The sequence below is a fragment of the Schistocerca serialis genome, chromosome 6 (genome assembly GCF_023864345.2).
Source record: "Schistocerca serialis cubense isolate TAMUIC-IGC-003099 chromosome 6, iqSchSeri2.2, whole genome shotgun sequence".
Lineage (NCBI taxonomy): Eukaryota > Metazoa > Arthropoda > Insecta > Orthoptera > Acrididae > Schistocerca > Schistocerca serialis.
In genome coordinates, this window is record NC_064643.1 from 48680834 (window position 1) to 48701580 (window position 20747).

The window sequence follows — 20747 nt, forward strand, 5'->3', positions numbered from 1 at the left end:
AGTCCGTCAACTGCACATACGGTTCACGTCCACGCTGTCGCGACATGCTACCAGTGTTAAAGACTGCGATGGAGCTCCGTATGCCACGGCAAACTGGCTGACACTGACGGCGGCGGTGCACAAATGCTGCGCAGCTAGCGCCATTCGACGGCCAACACCGCGGTTCCTGGTGTGTCCGCTGTGCCGTGCGTGTGATCATTGCTTGTACAGCCCTCTCGCAGTGTCCGGAGCAAGTATGGTGGGTCTGACACACCGGTGTCAATGTGTTCTTTTTTCCATTTCCAGGAGTGTATTTAACACATCACTGTTATTTCTGTTGGAAATGAGGAAGGCGCATAGAAAACCTTGCCTCATATCATCCAGTACTGTTATCGTGGTAAGCTCAAAATCATAGCCATTTAGACCATGAGTCCCATCAACAGAAATATAGTCATTTCCATATTTAGACAATAATTCACCTTGTACAGTGTTCATTATCACTAACATAAAATCCTCTCTTCTCAATTCTGTGTAATGGTCAGCAATAATTTCTTGTGGCTTATAAAATAACAGACACGGATTATCACTTTCCTTCACTTCTTGTGCCCACGCTTCGACACTGATGGCATCATTTTGATTTCTGACTGACTTTGAGGCCAAATTAGAAGAAGCTGCAATGTTGTGCAAGTCCTGCATAGTTGTGAGATGTACTCTCTCCAAATTTGAATCCTGCGCAGTTGCTCAAATTTTGTCTAGAACAACAGGAAAGGGAATTCCTACAGCAATGTCTGCAGCTAAGGTCTCACGTTCTTGTGGTGTCAGATTCAAATGACTTAAGTCTAGATCGTGCCCAACATAAGTGCACACAAAATTAACAAGGCACTTTCCTTCCTTATAGAGGACTTTCATCTCTGCAGGCACTTTGTACCAATTTTGTTACTACCTACCATTTTTAAGTGTCTCATCCCTTCACCTTTGGAAACAAACTGACCTGAATGATGGCAAATATACGTACAGGTTGAGTAATCATCACCAAACTTAATGCCATGTTGTTTCATGAATTTGGATTGTGTAGAGTGTTCAATTTCTACTTTCCACTTCAAAAATACACTTTAACTAGAGAACTCCAGATCTTCAGATTTCACATGTATTTGGTGGGCGGTTTGGAAATGTTCAATCCCACACTTTTTTGACTCGGCTTCAAATGTGCACATCATACATTTCAACCTCTTCTGCTGTTTCATTATGCCATGAACGTCTTGTTGGTGGCGTTTCAAACTTCTTTTCCAAGTAAAACTCTTGTCGCATATGTAGCACTCATAGGAACATGAAGGTTCATTATTTGTAACATGAGGTACGATTTCGTACAGCTGCTGTGGGTGCGCTATGGAAATATGCCGCCTCAGGCTCCTCCGATAACAGAATTCATTTCCACAAAATTCACACTTAAAACTATTCATTTTAAATGTTTTAATCACACAAACTGCTTAGAAGTACTAACAGCACAACACTGCTAATATGAACAACCGCGGTAAAACTCAAAAAATGACGAACAAAAACACGTGAACTGCAAAAGGCGGGGAACAAGCAAATTCTCACTCTACAAAAAGCGAAGAACAAACGCTCACACTGCAAGAAACGGCGAACACGCTGTGAGAAAGGGCGAATAAACAAATGCTCACTTTGCAAATCACTACAAACGCTGTGAAGGCAAACGCAAACACTGAGAAACACTGTGAATAAGCAAATGCAGCAAACTCACTAACAAAGAAGCCGGACCATGTGGGCGACGACCAAAGATCATATTGATGCGCTCTTGGTTGGTGTGGAGGGGGGTAAATGGACGAGGCTTGTGCAAATGTCCGGGGCTGTTGGTAACGTTTTTTTACAGCAAAGTGTGTCAAAGGCTTTAGGAAGATTTTGCAATCCTTCATAACAACAAATTGCCTCCGATGAGCGTGAAGTCACAACTGTTTACATTAGATTCGTTCTAGCAGTTACGAGCGGGCTCCTGCGCATACACAGTTAAGTCGCATTTGAGCAGTAGATTCTCCCGCTCTGGCTACAGGAATATGGCTATTGGCTGTGCAAGCAGTCGCAGCAAGCAGCTAGATGCTACTGGGAAAAGGGGGTGCCAAATTCATATTCTTGAGGGGGAAAAAAGCGCCTAGCATCCAGCGCACGTTTGTCTATCGGTTATTCATATGATTTTCAAACGTTTCCCTGTTGCTTTTTGAACACAATTTAAGTTGATTTCTGAATGAATCATAAGTTGATTTTTGAAAGCGTGCATAGTGTACGTGATGTCTCTGTCAGGAGAATCCTCATCGCAACTTTCCGCAGGCAAAAGGGAACAGGGCTATACGAGCTGAGCGGAGTAAAGCTGAACGGATGAATGCCAATCGGTGTCTGATTATGTGGGTGATTGGCTTTGCGAATGATCAGCGTTGTTATAATTACTAGTGAAGTCCAGAATGGGAATAAACGACTGACAGGAATAACAGGTGAGAAAGATTACGTACTATCTTCTCGGTGTACCCAAGAAAATGAAATTTTGACAAAAAAATTTTGGCCAGATGGCTACATTAGTAAGGACCAGTTGTAAAGTCCCCAGCTTGCAGCCGCCTAAGTTCTATTCTGGAAGTAACGCGGAGAATGTGTTGTACGGACATGTAATAACGCCTAACCAAAAAACCATTGCGGGATAACTGAACCTGCGATTCTGGCAGGGTTAGTGAAATTAATCACAGGACAAATTTCGACAGTGGCAGGAATAGCTGTAGAATTGGTGATGACAAGATTTTTTATTAGAATGAGGAAGGAGAAGGATTGGGGACATCTCACAAATTATGGAAGAATAAGACGATTCCAAATTCATATAAAAATGTCTTAATACTACATTTAGATCTCATGCTTGAGAAGCTGGTGCGTGTGAATGAAATGTGAAACTATTTCCTAACATAAAGCTTTTTGCTTGTAGTACGCCTAATAGGCATTTGATATTGGCACTTCATGAATTATATTCTGTCGTGTTAGAAAAATGGCCATTTGTGCCAAAACAGTCTCATTTATTTGGTGTCTTACAAAAGTTCTCCAATATTAGAAAGGCCTATTTTGTTTTATCTAGCAGACAGTGAAAAAAATAGACGTAATCAGATTGAGGAACACCAGTCTTGGGTATTATTTGTGTTAACAGCTTTTCCAGTCTTAGATAACGACATTTCGGTTTTTCATGTAGCGAAACGTTTGACGAACTTTGATGAGGTAATAGATTCTTTCGCAAAAAGGAAACCACACCATGTAAAGCTGTAGCAAGATGAGTAATTCTATGTCACACATAACAGCAAGTTATTAGCTAATAGGCAATAAAGAGTGCAAATTTTCTGAAGCGTTCATGTTCTCCCAATTACAAATAATCTCATCCGCTATTTATTGCGAGATTTTTTTTAAAAAAAAAGGGGGGGGGGGGGGGGGCAGGATGTCAAACCAGCCGACTGGGAGCTGGATAGGCACCACAGGGCATTTCAGTTTTCCCCGGACTGAATATGGTTTTATGGCATCCATTACAAAATATACACGTTTCAATTCCACAGAGCGAAATACATGACGTGTGCGATAGAAGAATGCTTTATGAAGAGGCGTGGAATTGCACTTTGGCACACTTACGACCAAATAATGTATCTTACATTTCCTCACTAGAGTCAAGATGGCGGCTACAGTAAAAGTTAAGCAAGTGTCCTTCCAGAAAAACTTAAATTTTGCCGTAAAAAAGAAATCGTGTGAAAATTGTAAAGACGAAATCAAGAAACTGAATGAACGCATAACGAGCTTACAGTTCATAATCGGCAGTTTGAAAACGGACATTTCGAAAATACAACAAGAAAATAGTGAACTGAACACGCTAAAACTTGTGCGAGATAGTTCGTCCGTTACGGAAAAGTGGTCAAATGTAAAGTGCAAAAACAGCAAGTCCAAAGTGCAAATTCGGAAAACCTGCGAAAGTTACGCAAGCTTTGTGCACGAAAACACATTTCAAGTACTTTCGATCGCCGATAGTGAAAATGCAACTTACAGTTCGCATGAACGTTGGGAAAAGCAAAATGGCACTTTGGGGAATAAGGTAAGACAAGAAAATTTACTGACGCAAACAACTGTGAAGGAGGTCAATATAAATGTGCCGACCAAAAATTGTGTCGAAGTGTGTGATAAAACAATTCAAAACGATTCGCAAATTGTGAACTCCAATAACAGGAAACTGTTTGTGTTTTCAGACAGCCATGGTCGTGGACTTCCTAGTAAACTAAAAGAAACAACTGAAACATTTTCGTGTGGTATAGTGAAACCGGGAGCCCCACTTAGCGAAATTAAAAAAATGACCGAATCCGCAGAGGCAAAAAATCTGCATGATAAAGACTTCGTTGTACTTATGGGAGGCGCAAACGATGTCTACAAAAATGAAACATTGAGTGCAACGCGCGATCTTAAACAGTGTCTGAGGAACCTCACTCACACTAACGTAATACTTGTCAATATTCCGCATCGCTATGATCTTGTAAGATGGTCATGTGTTAACAGGGAAATAGAAAGTGCCAACAGTCAGTTTGCAAAAATCTGCAAACATTTTAAAAACGTGAAATGCGTTGATATAAGCAGTATTGGACGTAGATTCCACACGCAACACGGACTTCACCTGAATGGCTTGGGGAAAGAATATCTGACAAGCCTGATAACCAGGGTAATAAAAAACCACCAAAACAAATTCAAAACCAAAACGATAATTGCATTGCCATCGCCTGACTCCATTACTAAAACACTTCAAAAAAATTCATTAGAAACTTCATCATCAGCAGCAAAACATGTAAAAAAAGACCAAATTTTAACAGAAAGAACAGTGGACATCTATTTCAACAACAAAAGAACTACTGTTCCTCATCAGCCAAGTATTATTTTAGACGAAAATAACAAAAACGAGAAGACTCCAAGTTCACAAGGAAACACAACAGTAGTGGTAGAACCAACATTTGAAGTGTCAGAAATAGCACCACCATCAACAACAACAAATAGAAGGCTGTTGGACAGAAGAAATGCTGAGCCTCCTTCTCATCTCAACGATTTTTTATGTGTGGGCCTGAAGAAAAAGAAGGGACAACAGTAGGTAGTGTCAGGTGTCTCCTCTCTCCTGTCTCAAGGCAGACTCCAATGGATTCTCAGTCAGGTAACAGCACTAATAGAATGAAAAAGCAAGAGGAAGGCATCTCTTTCTTTCATCAAAATATAAGGGGCCTCTTAAACAAAATAGATCAACTCCTTATTAACATTAGTGAAAAGGACAGTATAAATAATGCCCAGATTTTGTGCTTAACTGAGCACCATGTTACTGATAAATGTGCCTTGCCATCTATAGCAAGTTATACTTTAGTAACATACTACTGTAGGGAAAGTAAAGATAAAGGTGGAGTAGCAATTTATGTTAAGGATAGTGTAGCATACAGAGCTATAGATATTAAGAAATATTGTGTGGAACAACAATTTGAGGCATGTGCCACAGAAATAACAACTAAATTCTATCCAATAATAGTGTTGGCTGTCTACAGGGCTCCTTCAGGTGACATAAAAACTTTTCTGCATTCAATGGAACTCCTTCTGTCATGGTTACTTTCAAAAGCGAAGGATATTGTAGTATTAGGTGATTTTAATATAAACTTTTTGACAGAAAATAAGAATAAAATAGACTTTGAGATTGTGATGAACTTACTCAATCTGACTTCAGTAATAAATTTCCCAACAAGAATTACATCCTAGTGCCAAACTATGATAGATAACGTTTTTTTAGATGTAAATAGACATCAGAACTATATTGTCAGGCAGGTTATAAGTGGGCTTTCAGATCATGATGGACAAATTCTCACTATTTATGACGTTAATCTGTTCAAAAAAGAATTTCCTCGATGGAAAGTCATAAGAGTAATTAATGAAAAGGCGAAAGGAACTTTCAACCACAGGTTGCAGCAAATGGATTGGTCTTTAGTATATAGCCATGATGATGTTGATACTAAATTTAACTGTTTTATAAATGAATTCTGTGCTCTTTTTGAAGAAATATTTCCCAAGAAATGGGTCAGAAACAGTGCTTCCAATTCTGTAAGCAAGCCTTGGATTACAAAAGGTATAAAACAGTCATGTAAAACCAAAAGGGAAACTTATGCTGCAATAAGATTCTGTAAAGATGTAGAAAAATGGGAACACTATAGAATATACTGTAAAATTTTGAAGAAACTAATACAGAAATCAAAAGCCCTTCATTATGAGAAGAAAATAGATAATTCTAATAATAAAATAAAAGCAATTTGGAGCATTGTAAAAAAAGAAACTGGAAGAGATGCAACAAGTAAAGAAGATATAAATAATATCAGATATGAAGGTATCCTAATAGATAACCCCAAAAGGGTGGCTGAGATTTTTAATAAACACTTCCTATCAGTATCTCAACAGATTGGTTGCAAGCCCGATGTTGATGAAGCTGTAACTCTTTGTCAAGCTGTATATTCTAACACAATTTCAGAAATGCACCTTAATCCTGTCACTGTAGAAGAAATTCAAAAAATCATCATGTCTCTAAAAAGTACGAATTCTGCAGGGGTTGATAATATATCTAGTAACTTATTGAAATATTCTTGTGTGTGGATAAGGGACATTCTCTGTCATATTTTCAATGCTTCCCTTCAGAAAGGTGTTGTTCCCAGTAGACTTAAGTATGCCATTGTGAAGCCCCTGTACAAAAAGGAGGATAAAGCTGAACTAACTAACTATCGACCTATCTCTTTGCTGACAGCTTTCTCCAAAATTCTAGAAAAGCTAATACATGTAAGAATTACTGATCATCTCATGAAGAATGGAGTTCTCAGCAAAAGCCAGTTTGGCTTTCAAAAGGGCCGTTCAACAGAAGACGCAGTCTACGCACTTGCAAATGAAGTTCTAGAAACCCTTAATGAAAAAATGCTAGCACTTGGTGTCTTCTGCGATTTATCCAAAGCGTTTGACTGTGTTGATCACCAGATTCTCTTGCAAAAAGCAAAATTAGTAGGAATAAGTGGTGTTGCAGGCAATTGGCTACAGTCGTACCTCCAAGACAGAAAACAAAAAGTTGTGTTGAATAGCTCGGGTGGAGTATGTGACACTTCCTCAGATTCTGAATGGAGTTCCATTACATGTGGAGTGCCCCAGGGCTCAATTCTTGGGCCACTATTATTCCTGATTGTTATAAATGATCTACCATCATGTACAAGCCTGCCGTGTAAATTTACATTATTTGCTGATGATACCACAATTTTTATGAGCAGTAGAACAGTCAACAATCTTGAGGAACTCAGTAATCACATACTCTCAGATATGGTTAATTGGTTCAAGGTGAATGGTCTCTCATTAAATTCCAGTAAGACCAGCTTTATTCAATTCTGTACAAAAACAGAAAAAGAGAGAGAGATAAGTGTGACATGTGGTAATCAACCAATAGTCAGAATGGAAACAACAAAATTTCTTGGAGTGCACATTGACAAGAAAATGAACTGGTCTTCACATATTATTGATCTCTGTAAGAGGCTTAGCTCTGCTACCTATGCTTTACGGGTTGTCACTACATGTGTTGAACCTAACACTGCAAAAGTGGCCTATTATGGCTATTTTCATTGTCTCATTGAGTACGGAATTATTTTTTGGGGCAACCAGCCATTAGCAAGGAAAGTGTTCATTGCACAGAAGCGAGCTTTAAGAATTATATGTAGATTGCGCCCAAGAGACTCTTGTAGAAATAGTTTTCGTAATCTTAAAATATACACAACTACATGCCAATATATTTTTTCTCTCATGTGTTTTGTTTGTAAAAATATAGATATATTTCAACCAAATAGTAATTATCATGAGCATAACACACGGAGGAAGAATGACATACACAGTGAACTCAGAAATTTGAGCTTGGCACAAAAGGGTGTCCATTACACTGGAGCAAAACTCTTCAATGCTCTTCCTCCCGAAATAAAGACAAAGATTCATAACAATAGCGAGTTTAAGAAAGCACTAAAAATATTTCTGCTAGAAAAAGCTTTTTACAGTCTAGATGAATTTTTAACTAAATAAATTGTAATATTTTAATATTATATAATACAAGTTGACATAATGCCACTACGAATTTTATTTAACCTGAGATCTGTATCTGTGTGTGCTCCGTATCTGTTTTCTGTAGTGTTTTAATAATTCTAAGAAAATATGTATTTTCTTTTTCTATATTGCTGCCCAAAGAATTTACTGTATAAGTTTTTATATAATTATGTACTCAAATTTCTGTATATGCTATAAGATTATCAGACTGTATTTGTAAAAAACTGACTCGTTCCACGTCCTTGTGTATTCAACACAGTTGACCTATGGAACACGAAATAAATCAAATCAAATCAAATCTAACACATATGTTTTATGTTTTAGACTTTTCAGAAAGATGTGCGCTACAAGATTAACATATTTAAAAAAAATTTTTTTTTTTTTTTTTTAAGTATTGATCTGGTTCGCAAATATTGTAGATTCGAGGCTGATGTGCAGAGCAGTCTGAGTTATAGTGGGTAGTCTCCACGTGACCCGTGTTTACATTTAGCGATTTTGCTATTTCCCCTTCGTTTACTCTCACGTCAAATGAAAACAAAATGATATCTGTGTCCGGGAGCTGATGGTGAATTAAAATTGATTGACATAATTACGGAAGGCTAAAATATGTCATTAGTTTCAGATTTTATTTTATTTCCAGCTTTCTGACTGTCGAGCGTTAATTGCCTTGCAGAACAATGAAGCTATTATTGTCTGTTTGACTTTTATTAACCTTTTCCGCAGAGGCAGTCAATGTATTTAAACGAAATGTTTAATTCCACAGTACTGGCTAATTTCAACTGTTCGTTGCATTTCAAGTGCATGTTTTCATGTTCTAGCACATATGTCATTATGCCATAATAAAGAACCAAATAAGATACAATACAGTAATTGTGCTCCAAGAAAATTTACGTTGCAAAAACCACACTGAAAAGCTTAATATCAGGTCGAGGTCTACTTCATTGTGAATCTGGACATACAAATGTGGTCCGCAGCTCGTGGTCGTGCAGTAGCATTCTCGCTTCCCGCGCCTGGGTTCACGAGTTCGATTCGCGGTGGGGTCAGGGATTTTCTCTGCCTCGTGATGACTGGGTGTTCTGTGATGTCCTTATGTTAGTTAGGTTTAAGTAGTTCTAAGTGCTAGGGGACTGATGACCATAGATGTTAAGTCCCATAGTGCTCAGAACCATTTGAACCATCATACAAATGTGCACATTAAGTATGCACTTTAAATGTGCACATTTTAATATGGTTCACAAAATTCCGATGCTCTTGGACTATCCTCTGATACCTTGTTTTTTTTTTTTTATGACATAATGTAGGAACTTTTAATGTTTTACACGTACGTACATATGGGCTTCCTGCGTCATGGTACATGCACAAGCACGGTGTCGCCTGTTGTCTGCGCTCTCTGGCAGCTGCTGCGATGAACCTATTTCTCACAGGGCACAGGAAAATATTGCGAATGCTGGTTTGAAAAGCATTACTTTCAAAGTAAATATCCTTTTACGTAAGTTGAACTATGTGCGAGAATGTACCATTAATTTCTTAAATCACAGAGTGTTTGAATCTCATTTAAAAATCAGCTCTTTGATGACGAGCTATGTAGAAGAATTTCAAACCCTGAAGATCAGACATTTATGTCGTTATTAAAAATTTTGCTGCCACTTTTGTTTGATATATCTTAAAGTGTAACATGCACAAAAAAAGATCAACATTATATGCGAAATCTTACCTTCTCTTGCACCTTATTAGCCTTAGAGGCCAATATTATATGTGAAAACTTTGCTTTTCTTGTAGCAACACTATGTCAATTAATTTAAACTATTAACTTTCCCTGTTTGTGTGTTCATGCTACGTAACAGTGATGTTGCTGTTGGCTGATTACATCACGTGTCCTACGCTCTGAATATCCGCTGTCATTGGCTGCCAAGATCACTGGCTTACAGAAACGCATCGCAATCTCCATTCAATGATTCAGAGAGTAAATGCGGTGTTTGGTGGAATTCCAATGTATACATTCGTAATAAGAAAATCCGCAACGTACATGTTGCTGTACATAAAAGATATTTCCAAAACGTGTCTTTTTCTCTAAGTTTCATTTTCTGAAGTGCTGGGAAATGCTACACCCATGTATAACCATGTATAACCATTCAAAGAATTCATAAGGGAATATATACTGTCATGTAACAAGGAAAAAGAGTGTTTTCACCTGGGAGAAAGTGTATTATTAACCGGGAAATCCGGAAATTTTTCTTCCTTGTCCACATATACACCCTGTGTTAGCAAATTGTCCACAGTTTCTGCATAGTTGTCTGCTCTGTGGTTTCCAAGAAAGTTGTACACGACAAGCACAAATGCATCCCAAGCTACTGTTTCTAATTCTGTGAACTCCAACTTGAATTGTGGATCTCGAATCAACTTTTGCTTTTTTGGTCCAATGAAGGGTCCTGCTTTCAATTTTGCATCAGTTTTCATCTTACAATTGAGCTTTGAAGCTACAGCACTGGAAACTAAAATTGCTGGGAATTTATGTTGTGTGTTAGGTTTGTATCAATCACCTTCTTTGAACAGCTGGAAGATATAATCCAACACCTCTCAAAAACATATGCTCATTTGATCATCATAGGAGATCTGAACATAGACACAAGTAAAAATACAGTCAGTACTAAGACCCTACTGGACTTATTGAGCATATACAATCTAAAATTAAAAACAGATAAACCAACCAGAGTAACAAAGCATAGTGAAACCATAATTGATCATGTAATAACAAATATTCCTACATGCTGTTGTGACGCACAGGTAATAAACTCCTCATCAGCAGACCATTTTGCAATCATGATAGACATAAATATAAAGACTAGTGATTCAGTGCAGAAGATATGGGAGATGAGAAGACAGAACTACCCACATTACATAAATCTGCTAAAAAAGATGTCAGAGGCAGAAAACTGGGAAACAATATATGCAGCTAAAGATGCAAACACCAAATGGAACCAGTTTTTTTTCTTTATTCGATTATTACTATGATGTTACATGTCCTGTTAGTAAAAGGCTTGTCAAAAAGCAACAACAACAAAAAACTGGGTGACTGGAGAAGTAATCCATGCCAGAAATAATCTGAGAGTGTATTATGACCTCTCAAAAAAAAAAAAAAAAAAAAAAAAAAAAAAAAAAAAAAAAAAAAAAAAAAAACTGAGGCCTACAACACACTGTATAAAATAAAAAATAAAGAGTACTGTAGTTTTATCAGAGAAACTAAAGCATCATTCATCAGGATGTCTATAGATAAGGGAAAGAACTACTCAAAAGGTTTATGGTCTTTCATTAATGAAGAGAGAGGAAAAGTAACAAATCGGGCAGAGGACATCTGCCCACTGATGAGTGGGAAAAGCAACGCAAACCCTCTGGAAGTAGCGAATACTTTTAACAGATATTATATTACTGTAGCAGACGAATTAATAAGACAAAATAAAACAAATGCAGTAAGTAAATTGTTAAACCCCCTCACATACAAATCATACTATGGTTTTCATACCTACAACAGATACAGAAGTGTCAAACCTAATAAAACAACTTAAAATTAAACATTCATCTGGCTTGGATGGTGTCACGTCACATCTCATAAAGGAATGCAGAGAATGTATATTAAAACCATTGACAAACATGCTGAATGCTGCGATAGAAGAAGGTATATTTTTCAGATTCACTGAAAGTAAGTAAAGTGAAGCCAATATTTAAGAAAGGGAACAGGGATGAATCAGGAAATTACTGGCCATTATCATTGATCTCAACATTTGCTAAAATCTATGAAATGATAATAAAGAATAGAATTGTAAGTTTTATAACAAAGTACAGTATAGTGCATTCATCACAACATGGGAAGTCAACAAAAACAGCATCGACAGATATAATTGAGCACATTCTTAATTTACTTGACAGGCAACAAAAGACTTGTAGGATTTTTATGGACCTATCTAAGGCATTTGATTGTGTGAACAACTCAAAATTAATGATGAAATTATATCAGTATGGAATTAGAGGAAAATGCTATGACATACATTACAAATAGGAAACAATGCACACAAATCAGACATACTAGTGGGGGAAATATAGCAAACTACAGATCAGAAACTATTTATACTCTACGTAAATTACTTCCCTAGCTATATAAATCAGAAACTTATAATGTATGCTGATGACACAACAATCATTTGCACAGCTGACACAAAGGAGGAGCTTGAGAAGGAAGCACTCCTGAATATCGAAAATGCAAATAAATATTTAACACAAAACAACCTGTTTACGAATCAGTCTAAAACAATGAATGTAGTATTTCAGACCAAGCATAGTGAAAGTTATTATATAAATGTTAATATAAATGGAAAGAGTATTAAAGAAGTAACCAGCACAAACTTTCTAGGAACTATAATAGGCAAACATTTGGCATGGGGGGAGCACATAGATGCACTGTGTAAAAAGATAAACAAACAGATCTTCATCGTGCATAAAACAGCAAAGACTGTGGATGATAAAGTCCTCAGATCAGTGTATTATGGACTTGTCTTCCCCCATTTGTCTTATTCAGTTCATATGGTGGGAAGTGCACAAGCTGACTACTTAAAAAAAGAATATTCACAATTCAGAAAAGGGCAGTGAGGGGCATTGCAAAAATACCACCAAGACAGACCTGTAGGCTAGCTTTTGTACTCTATAATATTATGACAGTATATTCACTGTACATATACCAAATCATAATGGTAGTAAGGTCAAGCGATAAATACCTCCTAAATAAAGATGTACACAAACACGGTACAAGAGGAAATGATAAACAGAAATCTAAAACTGTCTGACTGCCCCTGAAGAAGCAGGCAAAATCATTAGAGAAGAAACAGACCTAAAATGTTTTAAAAATCGTTTGAAACTATATCTCACAGAGAAATGTGTATACAGTTTGAGTGAATACTAAGATGGTGTTTAAATATGTTATATCATTACTGAAATGTACCTTTAAAAATTATCATTTCTGTATGTTGTTTGGATTTGTGTGTATATATAATGTGAAACGTGTAATACCTTTGTATGCTTATAGACAATTTTTGTTTAATTATTTGTTTATTTATATATAACCAAACCAAGTTTGATGTTAATAGCCTATTGTATGACACACCCAATACTGTCAGCTGGATTTTCAGCTGGAGTCCATGGGCAAAGAATAAATAAATAAATAAATCTTTCCAAACTTGCCTTTTAGGTAATGAGAATCATGATTTGTTTTATCCGTCGCTGCAACAAACTGTTTCACAAAACCCAGTTTGATATGGAGTGCAGGAAGGTAAATCTTATTAATATCCACAAGAGGCACATGTTGAACAATGTGCCATCTGACTACTGGTAAGTTTCTGGGTGCTCCATTTTTCACTATGTAATGATTCTTGTCATCGTGACTATTCGACAGACAAAGAAAGCACGTGAGCTTTGTATACCCAGTCTGCCTTCTTGACAGAAGGGCTACAACCTTCAAATCACCGCAAGTATTCCAGTTATGCTCAGAGTACTTTACCAGCATCTAGAGAGTGTTAACTGTTTCATAGGTTTCATTCATTCCCATGGCGCGAGTGACAGGAATTGATGGTTTACATTGTGTAGTAGTTCAGCTTTGAGACTGCTCAAGCTAGAGTCACCAGAAGTCTCCAGTCCTCCACCACGTATTTGTTATCCAGTTCCTTTACGAAACCTGTCATGTCACGTTACATCACAACACCATGTTCGACATGCTGTGAATTTCATGCGACAATCTCGAGAATGCGTAACTGTACATCTCTTCACTCCTTTAGTCTGGAACCCAACAGTTCCATAGCTCCGGCATCACTATCATTACCTTCAGTATCACTTTCTTTGATTTTCCTTGCATTGAATGGAGGAGGAATTGGTACTGGGTAATCTGCTCCATTCGCCACAGGCTGGCTTTAGAGCAGACTGCCAATCTGTGTACACGATTTTTGACTTGTTCTTCCTGCTGAACCCGGATATGAGGGTGGTCAGGCAGAAATATTAATCTGAGTGGTGAACTTTCTGCTCCCACCAAATTGTGGAAAAAGTAAAAGGCATTCGAATTCGCTTACCATTTAACGACTGGGTTAAGCAGCAGTAGTAGATGTTGCAACAGAAATGAGGAGTCCTCGATTTTGTTTGATCTCAGATTTCACGTAAACAAGCTGCAGATATAGCAAAATCAGTCCAGACAGTTCACACAACTCAACCTATTCATCTTTCATTTACTAAATCATGAGATACCAAATTCTCTTATACGAAATCATTTAAATGCATGTTACTGTGACTGTTGATTAACAAAACAGAGAACCACAGTAGCACAAACTACTCTCTAGTCACCTCTGAATCAGACAAATGGACGAATGGGAGAAATTGCTCAGGGACTAATTTTACAAAATATTGGAACCCGCCTGCATGCTGTAGCTCGCTGACAAGTTAGAACTTCTCACGGACTAATTAGAACTTGTCAGAGTCTGCCTATTTGTTAGTACTACTGCACACTTATCGTTCCACAGACGCATAAATCAGAGGAACCTGGAGAATACACATTCACACAATCGTATATCAAACACGGCTCGTTGATGCAGCTACATATTAATCTGTGTACAGGCTTTCACCTATGACTTTAAATCCACACGCCCTACAACATCTCTGATTGCAAAATCAAAATCAGCGCTCTCTCTTACTTGTGTTATTTTCACCCAGTAGCAAATTCATTGTTGCTTAGTGCTGTGAACTGTTCTTCTGGGTACATATCTATCCAGTGCACTGTCTGCTATTCTTTTAAACTTGAGCCAGGTTTCCTCTACATGCTCCTGCCCTGTGCTGAAAGTTTTGAAATTTCTCATTGAGATATGACACTATTGACTTTTTATCTATTTTACAGAACATATATATCTTTCTGCTTGTTTTAATTGTCCTTTGCACTTTGGTAATCAGCGTAGCCACAGCCATGTCATGGCCACTGATACCAGTGTTGATGTGGACATCCTCAAAGAGGTCAGGTCTATTTGTTGCCATTAAATCCAATGTATTTCCGTCATGAGTGAGGTTCCTGACCATCTATTGTAAGTAGCTTTCAGAGATGGCATTTTGTAAAGTTTCACAGGATATCTTATCTCATTTACCACTAATTAAACTGTAATTTTCCCAATTAATTGTTGGATGATTAAAGGCTCCACCGATGATTGCAGTATTATTGCGTAACTTAGGTACAAGTGAACTGATGTTTTCTCCATTACTTCATGAGACATGTCTCGTGGGCAATAGAATGATCTAATTATCATTTTATGCTCACCCCTGCCCAAGCGATTTCACATGCAGCTTCAGTTTCTGTCTCAATCCATTTGAGTTACTTGTCTACTGTGACAAATACAGCACCTCCATTTCCCATTTGTCTATCCTTTCAATATACGCTTAAATTTTCTGCACAAATCTCACTACTATCAATTTCAGGTTTCAGTCGGCTTTCTGTACCTAGTATTATGGGAGCTTCACTGCTTTTCACGACCACTTCAAATTCTGGTACTGTCTTGTGAATGCTGTCTATGGTGATTTACCATTAGGATTGTAAAACTCACCTGTGGGAGTAATTTCTTTCAGTCTTACACTGATACTTCTGGATTTCCCACAGCTGTGTTATCTGGTTTGGATGGAGAGTTGCCTAATCTAAGAACCCTTGTGTGCACTCCACACACAGTCAGCTACCAGAGTAGCAGCCTCTGATGTGTAGTGTGCACCTGACATATTTAAGGGGACCCTACAGTTCACAGCCTTATGACGCAAGTCCAGGAAGTGGCAGCCTGACTCGTCGTACAACATTCAAAGTCTGTGGTTCAGTCCTTCCACTCAAATCGGAACCGAGGGGCCACAATCAAATCTGGAGACAATATTGTGAATTGTGAATGTCTTTGAAACTCCACGTGCAAGGCTGGTCTTCTCAACCTTCCCTGTCAGTCGCTGCAATGACCCGAGAATGACCTCGAAGGCCAGACGACAGGCATAATTCGTTCCAACGTCTGCCACAATCTGCAGTTGGTTGAACCCTGTTCCCTCAATGATTGCTACAATAGCCTCTTCAACTCTTGATAAATATCTAAGAAAAGTAGATAGCACCCAACAGCACATCAGTTAAGTAACGTAACCCGTACGCTACAGAGCCATTTTGAAATTAGGTGTTATATTTGAGGCTGCAGTAGACTGCGAGAAATTCTTTTTCATTTTTTACTCACAAACAAGGGCCCACAAGGGTAAATGGTTGCAGCCTGTGATGCCCAAGATCCTAACCTAATCCGAACCACTGACTGGTAGTTCCAAAAAAGCTGATACCATACCCAGCACACCTATCCCCCCTCTCTCCCGTGTAAAAATGTTGCCTTCTAAATGTAAGTAGCGGCCTGAAGTTTTGTGACAGTTTTATAGTTTTTCTCAAGTGAACTTTGCTTTTGTTTGTTTTCAGTTTGCGCCAAACACAGCAGTGAAGTATGAGGCAGAGGAGTGGGGCCGGGACTCGGACAGTGGGATTGTCGAGGAGTGCCCGTCTGAGGTAAGGCTGGGGTATTCCCACTTCTGTCACAAACACTGTCTGCAATCCTGCATTTCATTACACAGCAAGCCGAATGCCAGACCTCTGTTCACTCAGGAATGGAGCTGATGCATACATCTCGTGCTACAGCTGTTCTCTCGAAACCGATGTGAAATGCATGCCAGGGGGTACTCGACTGAATATTACATTTTTTCCCCATTCTGTTTGGGTACGAAGTGCAGAAAGACTGATTGCTTAAGTGCCTGTTTGCACATAGCAGTTAATCTAATCTCATCTTCACTGTCCCAACAGGAGTAAGACGTGTTGGGCTGCAGTACGTTCATACAGCTGCCATTAATGCTAGTCCTCAAAACTTTGTAAATAGGTTTTTTTTCATTTTCCATTATATCTGTGATGCTATCTCTTGGGCAAACAAACTTGTGCCCGTTCATGCTGCCAATGAGCATACGTGACCATTTCATTTTGTATCCCCACAAACAGTTACGCTGAGGTATTTACCGATTCCAGTTACAATTGTCCTGTCGTAGCAAGATCGGCTGCTTAAAAACCTTTCGGTATTTACTAAGATTAGTCCTGTCTCATCTTTGTGTATCCTGTGGAAGTGATACGTAGAGGGCTGAAGTATATTAGTAGATTATTCACTTGGTGTTGTCTCTTGAAACTCTGTAAGAACACATTTGATGGATAATCAGTCTATTGCGAAGTGCCTGCCTATTCAGATTTTTCAGCTTTTCTGTGATGCTCTCCCAACTGTGACTGTTCCTGGTGCCCTTCTTCCTCCCGTTTGGTGCAGGTCCCACACACTCGAGCTGTATTCTAAAATGGAGCAAATAAGTGATTTGTAAGTTGCCTCCTTTACACACTGACTGCGTTTCTTATACATGTATGTATAGAGAGGCAATTGAAATCCACAAACATGAATACAATTTCAATTGTAAAGAAGAAGGCTTAAAATTGGATAAGATATGGCGGTCGACGTTGCATCAATCACGTGACAATCGATTGCCTGCAATCGAGAGAACAGACGATAGCCAGAGATAGCTGCACATCGACGCCACGTGACGTGTGGTGGCGCCCCCTACGATATCCATATAAGCAGCGGCCCCAGCTCCTAGCAGCCAGTCGTTGACTCACCTCGGAAGATGTTCTCCTTAGTTGAGAATGAAACGTCAGGGAGAAGTAGTTCTACAGATCGACCACGGCAACTTAGCCCGGAAGTGTTTACTGATGGAGCTTCATCTGGCTTCCTGGTACAAGCCTTCTCTGTGTGTCTCTTCATCTGAGATAATGTACTGCATCTGACCTGATGAGAAATCCTCAGTTTGGTCACCATCCACAGTGTGTGTGATATGTATCAGACAGTAATCGGCTCTCAGCTCTATACCTTGTTTGACACAGCATTCCCCCCCCCCCCCTCCCCCCCACCCCACCCCCCATCGTCCATTGCAATAGTAGCAACTGTGTGGCGTGTGAACTGAGTGGTTGACTGAGGCATCTAGCGAGTACCTGTCTTACTTTACAAATGGGGGTGTGCACGGCAAAAGAAATTTGTGACTTTTAAGAACTGTAGAAAGTTGGCAGCGCATTTCTCATGTTTTATGTTTCTAAGGACTCTTAATAGGTTACCAGGTTTCAGAAACGTAGTGTGATGCAGTGGTAGACAATAATTATAGGCAGCAGAGTACGTAAGTATAAAGATCCAGTAAAAAATGCTAAACTAATCTTACGTTCATACTGTTTCCTAAAAGCAAATAATTGTGTGGGGATTTTTTGTCCATTTGTCAACAGAAGCATGTATTTATGTTTGCTATGAAGTGTGGAGCTATACACATTCACTCTCGCTTCTACTCCCATTTAAGAATATAAACTTGCCATAAATATTGATTACTACAGTGCGTTTCCTCTCCTCTTACAGTAATAATCTGGCATGATTTATTCTACTGCTTTCTCTCTAAAATGGGGTATAGTTTTACAGTGCAAATGATCCGATTTTGGCATTGCCCGTATTTCCTGCACAGTGACAACCTGTGAATGAAATAATTTCGTTCTTGTCTTTTGTTCTTGGGTCAATCCATATGAAATGATCCAATGAGGGTTGCTTGAGCATTTTTAAATATTTTGATTTTTTATATGTGATTACCCTATAACTGATAAGTTCAAAACAGTTTTTAATAATACTTTATCTTTCACCCTTACTGAAAGGCGGCTATATTTATTTGTAACCACATGACGGTTTTTCAATTTGGAGATGTTGCCATTAATTAGAATATCTCTGCACTGAGTTAAGTTACAACATTGCAGTTGCCATGACTGTTTTTAGAAAATATTCCTCTGTGACATTGTTAATTTCCTAAAATACCCTAAATTCAAAAATAACCAGTCAAAATGACCTCCAAAATTTGGTACTGAAAATTTAGAAAATCCCTTTTTTAGAGCCAAAACTAACCAAGGAGTGATTTATCAGAGTGCATTTTTTCTCTATTTAGATATAAAATGCTAGCATTATATAGAGCAAGAACAGTGACAAATGTTTCCTTAATTTTGTATAAATTTTTGAAATTTAAAAATTTCGATTTTTTTTTTTTTTTTTTTTTTTTAAGGTTTGGGGCCAGTTATCTCTTGTGGGACTGAATGTAAAAATTTGATTTTTACACATTTTGTATGACTATATGATGGCAAAGTACTGTAAAAATTTGAACATAGATATTTGACCATGAACAAAGATACGAATTTTTGGAAATGAGGAAGTAATTACACTACAATTGATGGTATGGTTGTTGCCTGTATAAATGGTTTATTGTTTCACTGTAATAAAATTTAGTTGTAACCTACATTTAGTTAATACTACTACCCAATATTTAGTTAGTATTGCTTATTTTGATAATAAAATATTAAAAAATAGTGGTTTTTGCTTTAGTTCTATGTTAAAAAATTGACCATTTACATCTTGCTTTATTCTCAATTAAGTAGCACATTATTACAAGTTAAAAATGAAAAAAAAAAAAAATAAAATGAGAAACATGTAAAATTTCTCTGTTGTTGAGGAGGCTGCAGTTTTTTTGCACACAAGTTTAGTCCTTAAGGCAAGTGTGTCAGGAGCTCAGTGGATACAGTAACGAGTCTGCACAGGAGCCCAGCAGTCTGTGACAAGTCTGTACATAAACTGTGTACCCCCACTAAATGTGCTGGTTGTGGCACTCTTGGAGTCAGTCTGTTCAGAAGCCTCTGTTAGCGTGGATCTACGTACTTCGCTGAGAGTGCAGAATATTTTACGTGCTTTTGTTGTGTGATTTTCAACTAACTAAAACAACGGTATATTCATAATTTTTACTTATGGACCATCTGACAGAAACTGAATAAAACACAATTTTAGTGCCATACGCGTTTTGCGTTTATTTTCTGCAAGGCATCATCAGTGGCCTGGAATATGTACATATGTTAGCTATTTAATTTACATTTTTGTCACTGTGCATATAGGTTATAAACGGTTCTGGCGGTTGGTATTTCCTATTAAGTAGTAATGTTTTGAACTGTACTTACAGGTTGGGTGGACAATTTCTTACATATTACGCTCCCGTTGCATTTTTGGTGTTGTTCTTCTTATGAATGCCAAATTGCAGTTTTATTCCACATTCCACAGCACTATGAACTGAATGCTTGTTTCAGTGCAATGTTTTGGCTTCTATTGCTGACTGTCAAATGTTTTTGCCAAAGATCAAATATTGTTGCCAACTTTCGAGTTTAATTATTGAAGTATCTGTGATCTGTTCGTGTATGCATTTGTGTGTGCGTTTGTTGGTGTGTTTTTTGGTGTGTTATAATTTTTTTTATTTTTTTATGCTGTGTCCATGTGTGTGTGTGTGTGTGTGTGTGTGTGTGTGTGTGTATTTTGGTTTTTTTTTTTTTTTTTTTTGGCTGTGTGTGTGTATGTGTGTGTGTGTGTGTGTGTGTGTGTGTGTGTCCCCAGATGGTGTGGGGAAGAGTTTTTTGTTATCATTTCCTTTATTAAGTGAAGTAGGGAGGCTGTGCTGAT

At 38.0% G+C, this 20747-nt stretch overlaps 1 protein-coding gene across 1 annotated transcript in view; it reads left to right on the forward strand.

Annotated features, from left to right (window-relative positions):
• LOC126484232 (uncharacterized) overlaps positions 1–20747 on the forward strand; it is a 421255-nt gene that overhangs the window by 99582 nt on the left and 300926 nt on the right. Inside the window, exon 5 of the mRNA XM_050107648.1 lies at positions 16628–16714. Coding sequence (XP_049963605.1) covers positions 16628–16714 — 87 coding nt within the window. The remainder of the gene's footprint in view (positions 1–16627; positions 16715–20747) is intronic.